The following is a 12,652-nucleotide window of genomic DNA, read 5'->3' as shown; positions in this document are numbered from 1 at the left end:
GAATTTCTAGTAAGATTCATGCCCTATTTCTCTCTCTCTCTCTCTCTCTCTCTCTCTCTCTCTCTCTCTCTCTCTCTCCCCCTCTCTCTCTCCCCAAACCCTGCCCACTCAGAGGTCTCTGAACAAAGGAAAGATGCCAAAAACCTAGTTCCACATTCGTGGCAGCCACTGAAAATTTCCCCTTTGATCCCAGCAGCTGCTCAAGTCCTCATATAATCTCTCAGCTTTTGATCTTACTTGGGTACAAACCCAGCTTGTGGCAGACAGGTCATCAACACTCACCTAAAATCTATAAAACTTCTCTGATTTAGCTCAGGCTTGTGACTTCTCTGGCTTCCATTTTAGAGACCAGTGAACCCACCTGGAAGTTACTTTGTCCTTAATATACCTGTTGTTATACTTTTTCAATTTGCTTTATCTGGCTTACTGAGTCAGTGGAGAAATTTATTATGGGGGGCAGTGCAGGAAACCTATTAGTGATATAAACTAAATGATCTATGACAGAGACCTATTGCTTAGACAGGTTTCCTGAGGCTTTGCTTATCTCCATAGTTTCACTGGGTACAGTAGTTGTAGATTTTTAGCTGTCATACAGAGCAGCATAGGCCTTTGGCTGCTAGACCCAGGTCTGAGATTTTTCTGTTTAGTGGAGTAATGTAGGAAGTTAAGGCCGACCAGGCCAAGAGGTGAGCCAACCTGGAGTCTGCCCGGTGCAGTTAGAGGTCCTGATCATGTCTAGCCAATAAGGGGTTACCATTCTGTAGAAGGAGCTGTGGGCTGCGTTCCTGCTGCCCGGCTCCTGGCCACCTGGCTAGCTTATGCCCCAAAATAACAACACACAAATTGTATTCTTTTAAACACTGCCTAGCCCATTATATCTAGCCTCTTCTTGGCTAACTCTCATATCTTGACTGACCCATTTCTAATAATCTGTGTATCACCATGAGGTGATGGCTTACCGAGAAGATTCTAGCGTATGTCCATCTTGGGTCGGAGCTTCATTATGTCTGACTCCATGGCATCTGACCTCACTTCCTTCTACCCAGAATTCTGTTCTGTCTACTCCACCCACCAAGGGCTGGCCTATCAAATGGGCCAAGGCAGTTTCTTTATTAACCAATGAAATTAACTCCTCCATCACCACGCCATGTCAACAGATTGGAACACCTGGGTGCTTGGAGGGTATATAAGGTTCCTCCTATTGCTAAATAAACAAGACTGGTGTTTCCCTTTCACTTGACTTCTGATATCTATGTCACTGATGCCGTGACTTCTCACCCCCTTCCCCAAGGAAGCTGTTAGGATCCAGCAGCAGCATAACTTGGAGGACTGACCTTACTTTGACCAGGCAAAGTAAGACAATCCACCCAAAAGTATCCACAAGCAGAGCCCTGGCAGCAGGCAAGGTATGGGGCAGTTTTGCCCAGTGGTTAGCATTACGACAATCCATGTGGAGTTCTTGTGCCCTAGCTATCTTTTTTGAATACCTTAAGGGTTTCCACTAGGAGGGGGCAGTTCTATTATGGAAAACTTAAACATTTTAAATGCTATATTCTGCAGATCTCTGAAGTATTTGAGGAACTCTATTAGGTATATCTAATAGATCAACTTTGTTTCTACTTGTTTTAGACTTAATTTGAAAACATATACATGGGACTAAGTAAGGCTTATTTTGTAATTACCTTAATACTTATCATGACTACAAGTATAGTTCTGAAGACATTGAAGAATTTGATCATTTATAACGTGACTAACCATTAGTTTGTATTTCATAATTAGTCTTAACAATTCAGTTAGGAGCTTTCATAAGATTAGGATTTTATGCTACATCCCTGTTAGATTTAATTTAAAAATAATGATTTTGGCCAGGCAATGGTGCATACACTTTTAATTCCAGATCTTGGGAGGCAGATGCAGGAAGATCTCTGAGTTTAAGACCAGCCTGTTTTATAGAGCACATTCCAGAACAGCCTGGGTTACACAGAGAAACCCAGTCTTAACCCCCCCTTTTTTATTTGAATTACTTCTAGTGTCAAAATAAAACTTTTAATCATAGATACAGTCCATAGAGAGGCCAGTAACTTTACCAATCCTTTTACAGTACACTGAATGAAAATAGGCTCGGTAAAGAAACCAAAGGAGCTGTTTCATGGGTGAAAAGGGAAACGTTTATTCCAAACTGACAAGGGGAGTTTCAGAGTTAAATGGGAAGGAGAAAAAAGGGGGCTTGAGAGCAGGGACTGAGGGAGCCTAGAGGCCAGCACTGACCCTGACAAGTCAGTAGGCACCACAGTCATAGTTAATAAAGGGGCCACAAGTTCTTGGGGGTCAGATACATGAGGACTGCTGCAAATTCTTTAGTGTGATCAAGAGAGTTAGTTCCAGGTCAGCCAGGGCTACAGAGGGACAGGGGGCAGGGGGAGGGAAAAAGGATCAATATGAATGAACAAGATTTCAGATGGCGCTTGCTCAGCATGCATGACACCCTGGTTTTAATACCTAACGCCACATAAACCAGGCATGGTGGAGTACGCTTGTAATCTCCACACTCCAGGCATTCAGGAATTGAAGACAAGAGGATCAGGAAATCCAAGGCTGTCGTTGCCTATTTATCAAGCCTGAGGGTAGCTCTCACCCCAGGGGGGGAGGGAGAATCTGCAGAGCAAATAAAACATTTTTGCCATCCTGATAATAAATCAAAAGGTTAATGCAGATTTAGTGTTTGCAGAATCCCAAAGTTATGTGCCTCCCTTGGATAAACTGTCAAAACCCACAGAATGCTGGAATAACTACAAAAATGGAACCATGAAGAATAAGGATACACAAATATTTTTAATAATCTTTTAATTTTTATTTTATGTGCATTGGTGTTTTGCCTGCATGTATATCTGTATGAGGGTGTCATATCTTGGGAGTTAAAGACAGTTGTGAGCTGCCATGTAGGTGCTGGGAATTGAACCCAGGTCCTCTGAAGAACATCCAGTGCTGTTAACCATGAGGACCTGACTTCCAAGCCTTGGCATCACGCAGACATTTGAGGCAGAGATAGCAACAGGCAGATTCTGGAGTCTAGCAGAAATGTTGAGCTCCAGGCTCAGTGAGAGACCCTGACTCAGAAAGCAAAATGGAGAAGTGGATTTCAGAAGATGCCTTGACATCCCCCTCTAGGCTCTGCACACACCAGCGTGCTTAACCCTACCCGGTCAACTCACACACGTGTACGTACAGCTCACACACATGCACAATACAAAATATCATGATACCGCCACAAATTTGCAATATAGTTATGTGTTTGCTTTTTTTTTTTTTTTTTTTTCTTGAGACAGGGTTTCTCTCTGTAGCCTTGACTGTCCTGGAACTCACTCTGCAGATCAGGCTGGCCTTGAACTCAAGAGATCCAACTGCCCCTGCCTCCTGGGATTAAAGGCATGCGCCACCACTGCCCAGCTATGTGCATCTTTAATGTAATGTATGAACTCAGTTATTTGCAGGAGCAATCCAAGTGAAAGGTGTGCCTTAGGAATATTCCTAAATGTCACGGGGTTCTTTCGTTGGGGGCAGAGGGTGTGCTGGTTCTATACCCCACAGTTGCTGTCCTCTGAATCTGGAGTCTTTCACAAACATTCAAAAACCCCATTTCCTTTACAGTCACCCCAAACTCAGATGCTTATTGCATGGAGGGCCCTTAGGAACCCAGGCCACCTTTTCCCCCTTCCTGATGCTGTCTTGGCTGTTTTGAGCTGAGTGGGAGTAGCAGAGGGCAACTGGCTCTAATAATAGAGTAACTACTTTTTTTTTTTTTGTTTGTTTGTTTTTCAAGACAGGGTTTCTCTGTGGCTTTGGAGCCTGTCCTGGAACTCCCTTTGTAGACCAGGCTGGCCTCGAACTCAGAACTCACAGAGATCCGCCTGCCTCTGCCTCCCGAGTGCTGGGATTAAAGGCGTGCGCCACCACGGCCCGGCTAGAGTAACTACTTTTAAGTAGCAAAGATTTGGGGCAGAGAAACCATGGGGAGAGAAGCCATCCTATGATTTAAAGGTTTTTACTGGCCAGAATCCAAAAGATGTCAAAATTTCCACCCTGCTAAGAATGTAGTCGATAAAAGCAAGAAACCATAATTTTGATAAGTTTGGAAAGCAGTTTTCTAAGCGTTGTTTAGAAAATGTAGACATTTCATTGCCGAAACCCTCTGAAACCTTTCCGTTTCCTTTTCCGTCCTGTCTCCAGGTCATACTCGCTGAGGTCTGATGGGGAAGACAACCCAGAATTGCTGGAGGAGTTTTTGTTCATGTAGCTGTCATGCAGCCGCAAGTCCTTAGCGGTAAGCAGCTCCTGGCAGACGTTCCAGGACCATGTGTATGTGGAGAAGGTGTTGTAGAAGGACTCGTTGTTGGTCTCAATCCCAATCAAATCCCCTCGGATCTTTCTCCAAAGATTCAGCATTTCTTTCCGGTGCTCGAGGGCAATTCCTAAGTTATAGGCATCTGTGGCTCTCTTTACCTGCATCGAGAGGGTAGACATAAACTGAGCGGAGTTACTTTAACTATCTTTGATTTATAAACCATAGTTATTGGTGGCTTGAGAGTCATCCATGTAAAAATCAGAGACTACAGATGGGGCAGCATGGGACTTAGGAGCTACGAGTTGGTGGGAATCAAAATGTGTCACTTGAAAGCCAGGTAGTGGTGGCACACACCTTTAATTCCAGCACTCAGGAGGCAGAGGCAGGCTGATCTCTGTGAATTTGATGCCAGCCTGGTCTACAAAGTGAGTTCCCAGGAAAGAAGCATGGGGTTAACTTAGGTGATTTAAGTACCAGATTCAGCCTAAGACAGGGAGAGTCAGCTGGGAGAAGATGCTGAGCTGAGCAAATCCTTAAGGGTTTTAAGATTGAGGCATCGAGAGGTGATGGGAAGAAGTCCCAGGATGAAGAGGCCACATCAACAAATGCTGGAAGACAATAAGCCCCCTGGACTTGGTAGGAGAGCTGGACAACTGTGGTGTTGGCAGAGTGTCGGGGTGAAAGTCAGAGCAGAGACGGTTAGAGGAGGGAGCAGAGCCCTTCATGGGGTGGGGGCTGTTTCTGAGGGAAGTGAGATGAGCCCCTCAGTATGGAGCAGAAGATTCTACCACTATTGGAGGAGAGGTCTCAGTAGGCCAGGCTGGCCTGGGACTTCCTACGTAGCACAGGCTGCTCTTCCATTGTAATTCTCTTGCTTTCATCCCTGGGATACTACCTGGAAGAATGTCCTGCACGCATCCTTCCTAGCTCCCAGAACTGGCAGTGAAACCTAGGGCTTTGTCCGTGCTAGGCAGGAGTGCTACCACTGAGGTCTACCTTCGGCTCAAGCATTTACCTCTAAGCAGGACAAGGGCATGTTTGCATCTTCATGTTCGATCGTTAGTGGCTGTGTGGAAAGTGGTTGAGGGCAGGGAAAGCTGCAGAACTGAGGATTCCAGATTAGAGCCTGTTGTCCAGGCAAGTCTTACAGAAGAGAGAATAGGGGTAGAGAGAAGGGAACAGACTTGGAAAACACCCCAGAATGAGTTGGAGTAGATTTGGTGATTGGTGGAGGTAAGGAATAAGAAAAAACCAAACCAAACAAACAATGTTAAGAGTGCCCCTTGGCTTCTGACTTCAGTGACTGAGGAGATGGTGGCATCAACAGCTGAGATCCAGCACCCTCAGGGGAGAGCCAGGCTGATGTGGGAGGTATGGGTGAGCATGGGGCATGTTGAGCGTGATGTGTTATGAGACCTAGCATCCCGGGGGGTAGGGGAGGTTTGTCAGATGGTGACTGAGGTAAGGTCAGTGTAAAAGAAAGAAGTCTAGGCTCAGGCAAATTAGTTATTAGTGCATAGGTGGCTACTGCTAAACAAAGAAGGTAGATGGAAGCAGCCCGCCTGGTCACCCTAGCGTCTTTCCTCTGACACAGAGATCCTTGCTGTTCTCTTATGGCTGAGTTATAGGGAGGCTAAACTCAGGATCTTCTCGAGCTTCTTGGCCTAGGGAGCAGCTGGTGTTGGTGCTGGAGGTCTCTGGCCACAGGCAGCCTCCATTTGTTTGTGTGTTGATGTATTAGTGGAGAGACAGGAGTCAGCTGGTCACGGCTTTGTGTTCTGAAGTTCCACACATCCCAGCGCACTGCCACTGAACCCTTCCTTCTCTGCGACCTTACCCTCACCCCAAGCTTTCTCAGGGTAGGAGCTGTGCTCTCTGCGGTGTCTCCGAATCTCAGAACTCATGGATACACAGGGTAGAATGTGGATGAATGAGGGCATGAGTGGGCGCTGTGGGAAGATAGACTGTGTGGGTAGAAACCTGGGGGGAGGGGCATTGGAGCATGACGATTGTCAAAAAAAGAAAAAAAAAAAGCCAAAGATACCCAAGGAATAGAACAGCTGAGGCTGATCTCCGGCACAGGCATGCTCACACGCTGGCACACACACGTTAAGGCATAGGCAGAGAGGCTCCAGAATGCACCCTTCCACCTGGTTAGCAGCTAACAACTCCACAGAGAAGGACTGAATGTATTTACTCCACACCACTCCCTGCGTCTGCATTGGACGCTACTAAGCATGTTCTGGATGCTTTCATTCCCTTGTAGCAATCACACCTTCAGCCCTTGCAATCTGTGTCCTCTCCTCTCCTCTTTCCTGAACCCCTCAAAGAACGCTGGCTCCCAGGAGTTCCAGGAGTGGCTCAGCTCATCTTGTACCATAAAGGGGAGGTTTTCATTTATTTCTGGAGGCCGAGTCTTCCCAGCAGGAAACACCTTTGACAGCGCAGTCTGGGGCGGCACCTGATACTCACGTGCTGTTTGAGGGTTGCTGCATCGGACACGGTCCAGTGCTGCTTCTTCTTGAAGAGGTGGTCGATGGCTAGGATGTCATCTGAATAGCCTGAGGCGGACCTGACGGGCTTCACAGCTGCGGCCTTTATATGTGCAAAAAGATCAGTGAAACATTTTAGCTTGAATTAGATAACAAAGACGCGTGAAAAATGCCATAGGAAACCCATTACTTGGTATGCTAACTTTAGACATTAATTATAAAAAGACGTAATAATGAGGGGGAAAGTATTAGTATGAAGTTGGGCATAATGGTTCATACTTGTAATGCCAGTCCTTGGGAAACTACAGAAAACTGAAAAGAGTTCCAGGCTAGCCTGGGCTACAGTGTGAGTGTTTCACAAAAACAAATCAAGATTTTTTTTTTCTAGTTTCTCAAGACAGAGTTTTTCTGTGTAACCATGCTCGCTGTCCTGGCCTGGAACTCGCTCTGTAGACCAGACAGGGCTGGAACTCATGGTGATCCGTCTGCCTCTGCCTCTCTAGAGCTGGGATTAAAGGCGTGCGCCACCACCACTTGGTCAGAAATTTGTTACAAGAGGATTTGTATATGATTTGTAAGGTTGTCGCTAAACTGTTGGCTGCTCTGGAGCACCCAGCAGGGTGCATGTGTCCACAGGTATTTAGTAAATCCACTGTAATAATAACAAAGAAATCTGCTCATAAAACAAACACTGATGGGAGGAGTGGGTGAGGGGGGTGGAGAGAAGCCAACTCCATCCTGACCTAGAATTCCCATGCTATTTGAGCAAGGTGCCCTCCAAAGAGTGCAGCCTTTCTTGTTTCCAGACTTCCTGAAGGAAGCAGCATTTGTTCCTCTGGTTGCTGGGCTGTTGAACAATGCTCGTGGAAGTCTGGTAAGCATACTGCTTGCTTGGACACGCTTATTGCCTCATCTCCAGACTCACTGCTACTTGGCATTCCTGTCTCTTCAGCTCTTCCTTCACTGTTAACACTCCAAGTGGCACTTTTGTTATTTGCAGATGATATGATAGTATACATAAGTAACCCCCAAAACTCTACTAGGGAACTCCTACAGCGGAAAATACCTTCAGTGATGTGGCAGGATACAAGATCAACTCAAAAAAAAATCAGTAGCCCTCCTATATACAAATGATAAAGAAGCTGAGAAAGAAATCAGAGAAACAGCACCCTTTACATTAGCCACAAATAACATAAAATATCTTGGGGTAGCACTAACCAAAGAAGTCAAAGAAGTGAAAGACCTATTCGACAAGAACTTTAAGCCTTTGAAGAAAGAAACTGAAGAAGATACCAGAAAATGGAAAGATCTCCTATGCTCTTGGATAGGTAGGATCAACATAATAAAAATGGCAATCCTGCCAAAAGAAATCTATAGATTCAATGCAATACCCATCAAAATCCCAATACAATTTTTCACAGACCTTTGAAAGAAGAACAATCAACTTTATATGGAAAAACAAAAAACCTAGGATAGCCAAAACAATCCAGTACAATAAAGGAACTTCCAGAGGTATCACCATCCCTGACATGAAATTCTATTATAGACATGCAGTATACCTTGCTCAACCTAGATGTAGTAGGGAGGGCCTTGGACTTTCCACAGGGCAGTGTGCCTTGCCCTCTCTTAGAATTGGAGGGGTGGACGGTAAGGTATGTGGAGGGAGTGGGAGGAGGGAAGGGAGTGGGAATTTGGATTGGTATTTTTTTAAAGTAGTAAAATAATAACAATAACAATAAAAAGAAAACAGTTTGGTATTGGCATAAAAACAGAGAGATTGACCAATGGAATTGAATCAAAGACCCAGATATTAATCTACACACATAAAAACATCTGATTTTTGACAAAGAAGTTAAAATTATACAATGGAAAAAAAGAAAGCATCTTCAACTATCTATCCCCATGCACAAAATTCAAGTCTAAAAGGATTAAAGACTTCAATATAAATCCAACCACACTGAACCTGATAGAAGAGAAAACAGGAAGTAGCCTTCAACGCACTGGCACAGGAGACCACTTCCTAAATATAACCCCTGTAGCACAGATGCTGAGAACAATAAATAAATAAATGGGACCTCCTGAAACTGAGAAGCTTCTGTAAAGCAAAGGACATAGTCAATAAGACAGAAAGGCAGCCTACCGAATGGGAAAAGATCTTCACCAACCCCACAACAGAAAAAATATATATCCAAATATATAAAGAACTCAAGAAATTATACATCAAAATTCCAAATAACCCAATTTAAAAAATGGAACTAAACAGAGAATTCTCAACAGAAGAATCTCAAATGGCCAAAAGACACTTAAGGTAATGTTCAACATCCTTAGCCATCAGAGAAATGCAAATCAAAACAACTCTGAGATTCCGTCCACCTGTCAGAATGGCCAAGATCAAAAACACTGATGACAACTTATGGTAGAGAGGATGTGGGCTAAAAGGAACACTTCTGCATTGTTGGTGGGAGTGCAAACTTGTAAAACTAGTTTGGAAATCAGTATGGCGGTTTCTCAGAAAATTGGGAATCAACCTAGCTCAGGACTCAGCAATACCACTCTTGGGCATATGCCCAAAAGATGCTCAATCATAATATAAGGACATTTGTTCAACTATGTTCATAGCAGTATGAAGCATTGTTTGTAATAGCCAGGACCTGGAAACAACCTAGATGCTGGTCAACTGAAGAATGGATAAAGAAAATGTGGCACATTTACATAATGGAGTACTACTCAGTGGTAAAAAACAATGACATCTTGAAATTTGCATGCAAATGGATGGAACTAGAAAAAAAAATCCTGAGTGAGGTAACCCAGACCTAGAAAAATGAACATGGTATATACTCACTCATAACTGGATACTAGTTGTAAAATAAGGGATAGTGAACCTTTACTTTACTCCAGGTTCATGATCCTGGAGAAGCTAAGTAGCAAGGTGAACCCTAAGAAAAACATACATAGATCCAGCTGGAAAGGGGAAATAGACAAGATCACCTGACAAAATTGGGAGCATGGGGGTGGGGGGAGTAGGGAGGGTGGAAGGGGAAGATGAGAGAGGGGAGAAGAACTTGAAGAAACAGGATAGTTGAGATGGAGAAAAAACAGAGATGAGAACAAGGAAAGAGATATTTTGATGGAGGGAGCCATTATGGGGCTAGCAAGAAACCTGACACTAGAGAAATTCCCAGGAATCCACAAGGATGACCCCAGTTAAGACCCTAAGCAATAGAGGCCAGGGTGCCTGAACTGGCCTTGCCCTGTAGTCAGACTGATGAATATCTTAAATGTTACCATAGAACCTTCATCCAGCAACTGATGGAAACAGAGGCAGAGACTGCATCGGAGCACTGGACTGAGCTTCCAAAATCCAGCTGAAGAGTGGGAGGAGTGAGAACATGAGCAAAGAGGTCAAGACCATGATGGGTTCACCTACTGAAACAGTTTACCTGAGCTAATGGGAGCTCACCAACTCCAGCCGGACAGGGAAGGAAACTGCGTAAGTCCAAGCTAGTTCCTCTGAATGTGGGTGATAGTTGTGTGGCTGGGATGGATTGTGAGGCCACTGGCAGTGACACCAGGATTTATCTCTACTGCTTGTACTGGCTTTTTGGGAACCTATTCTCTTTGGATGAATACCTTTCTCAGTCTGAATATAGTAGGAATGGCATTGGACCTTCCCCAAAGCATTGTGTCTTACCCTCTCTGTAGAGTGGATGGGGGAGCATGAGGGGTAGGTAGAGGAAATAGGAGGATGGGAGGGAGTGGGAGCTGGGATTGGTGTGTAAAATGAAAAAAGACAGTTTATTTCCTTTTTAAAAATAATAAAAAAGTAAAAAAAATAATAAAAAATAAAAACACAACAAACAAATCAACCAACCAACCCATTCCAGTGGCTGCTAAAAAGTCAGACTCCAAACTCCGTCAGTACTGATCTGGTCTCTTTAAAGCTATTTAGTATGAATTTTCTTAACTCTTCCCCCCATTTTGAGATTTTGCCATCCCTTTTCCCCCTCCATCCTTCAACCCAATCTTTTTTTCCTGTGTGAGTCTTTTCTGAATACAGGCCAAAAGTCTCCCTGTATTCTTTATATAGTCTGTTCTGGGATCTCTCTACATTAATTAATATTAATTGACTGGCTGGGCAGTGATGGCGCACGCCTTTAATCCCAGCACTCGGGAGGCAGAGGCAGGCGGATCTCTGTGAGTTCGAGGCCAGCCTGGTCTACAAGAGCTAGTTACAGGACAGGAACCAAAAGCTATGGAGAAACCCTGTCTCAAAAATAAAAAAAAAAATATTAATTGACTGATTGTGTGATGTCTGTATGTTGTGGAATAATCCTTCTGTACACTGTGTGAATATATGTCGCTATGATTGGTTTAATAAACAAGCTGAACAGGATAAAGTTAGGAGAAAAAGCTAAATAAGAATGATGGGAGGAGGAAGAGTAGAGTCTGAGGAAGAACAAGTCAGACACACAAAATGGGATAGAGGTAAAAGCCACGGGCCTCAGGGCAGTACATAGATGAATAGAAATGTGTTAAATTGTAAGAGCTAGTCAGTAATAAGCCTGAGCTATAGGCTGAGCATTTGTAATTAATATTAAGTCTCTGTATCAGGAGCTGGTGGATGGGACATAAACTTCCACCAACATCTGTATGTCTGTGTGTCTGTGCCTGGCACTCATGTAGAGGCAGAGGACTCTATATTGTTAGTTCTCTCCATCTTTACATGGGTTCTGGGAACCAAGCTCAGGGTGGCAAGTTTGTGCAAGTTTGAGAGGCGGTCTTGCCAGCTCTCAAAGGGGTTTTGTTTTGTTTTTATGGTGTGAAATGAGTGGCTCAGGATTTGGGTATGTTTATATTTGTGTCCTGTAGATTTTTCTAAGCTTGAAACTGATATTTAGGGTAAGTGCACAGTTTGGAGACTGTACCCAGTATGGGAACTGTGAGTCCCAGCTGCGTACCCAGGTTTTCTCAAATCTCAGGTTTCACATTCCCAAGGGAGACCTTCTTCTCTACTGAGGGCTCCCAGCAGGTGAACTTGAGCCTTGTACCAAGCAGTACCTTTCCTCTCACAGATTCTGATTTTTTCCAGAGGTTTTAAATTTAAAATTAAATCTAAATCTTATTATTTTAGATTTAGTTCTAGGCATCCACATCTCACCCTGAATTGTCAGGCTAAACCCTGTCCCTAGCCGTCAGGTCTAAGCACCTCCATGTGACCTTCCTGTCTCTCTGTCATTTTATAAGCTTGGTGTTAGGGCTTTAAGTTCTCTCTTGAGAAAGAGAGGGTCTCACTAGGTAGACCAGATTGGTCTTGAACTTGTAAAGATCTGTCTTGTTGTCTTGCTTTTTGAAGCATGGGCATTTTGCTTGCTTTTGAGGACATTTTTGGATATCACTGTGTGTTTTAAGACAGGCTCTCTCACTAGAGTTTTCAGCTAGACAGGCTGGTCCCAGGGTCTGCTTGTCTCAGCACGTGGTTGTAGGAATGTGCCCCAGGACATCTTTCACATGGGTGTAGGGGTCTGGACTCAGGTCCTCATGCTTGTGCGGCCCTTGGCTCACTGAGTCATCTCCACAGCTATACACACATTATATATTAATATAGATCAACATTAAATATGGTACATTATCCTATTTATAAATGCACATATGATGTATGCATAAATGATAATGTAATATATCTTTCTTTATATACAATAAATGTAAATATGATATCTGAGGTATAAAAATAGATACCAATATATGTTATGAAAAAATTAGGGAGGGGGACAGGGTACTGGTTGGTATGTTATTAAGATATATATATATATATATATAT

At 43.8% G+C, this 12,652-nt stretch overlaps 1 protein-coding gene across 1 annotated transcript in view; it reads right to left on the bottom strand.

Annotated features, from left to right (window-relative positions):
* Positions 1-4,081: 4,081 nt before the first annotated feature.
* The window catches only part of Efcab3 (EF-hand calcium binding domain 3), a 55,715-nt gene continuing 47,144 nt past the window's right edge, over positions 4,082-12,652 (bottom strand). The window contains exons 24-25 of the mRNA XM_026777187.1: positions 6,815-6,937; positions 4,082-4,500 (exon numbers count right to left, since the gene is read on the bottom strand). Of these exons, the coding sequence (XP_026632988.1) occupies positions 4,174-4,500; positions 6,815-6,937 (450 nt within the window). The 3' untranslated portion in view covers positions 4,082-4,173. The remainder of the gene's footprint in view (positions 4,501-6,814; positions 6,938-12,652) is intronic.

The sequence above is a fragment of the Microtus ochrogaster genome, unplaced genomic scaffold (assembly GCF_000317375.1).
Source record: "Microtus ochrogaster isolate Prairie Vole_2 unplaced genomic scaffold, MicOch1.0 UNK48, whole genome shotgun sequence".
NCBI lineage: Eukaryota > Metazoa > Chordata > Mammalia > Rodentia > Cricetidae > Microtus > Microtus ochrogaster.
The sequence above is the reverse complement of the archived record's forward strand: the minus strand, read 5'-3'. Positions and strand labels throughout refer to the sequence as shown.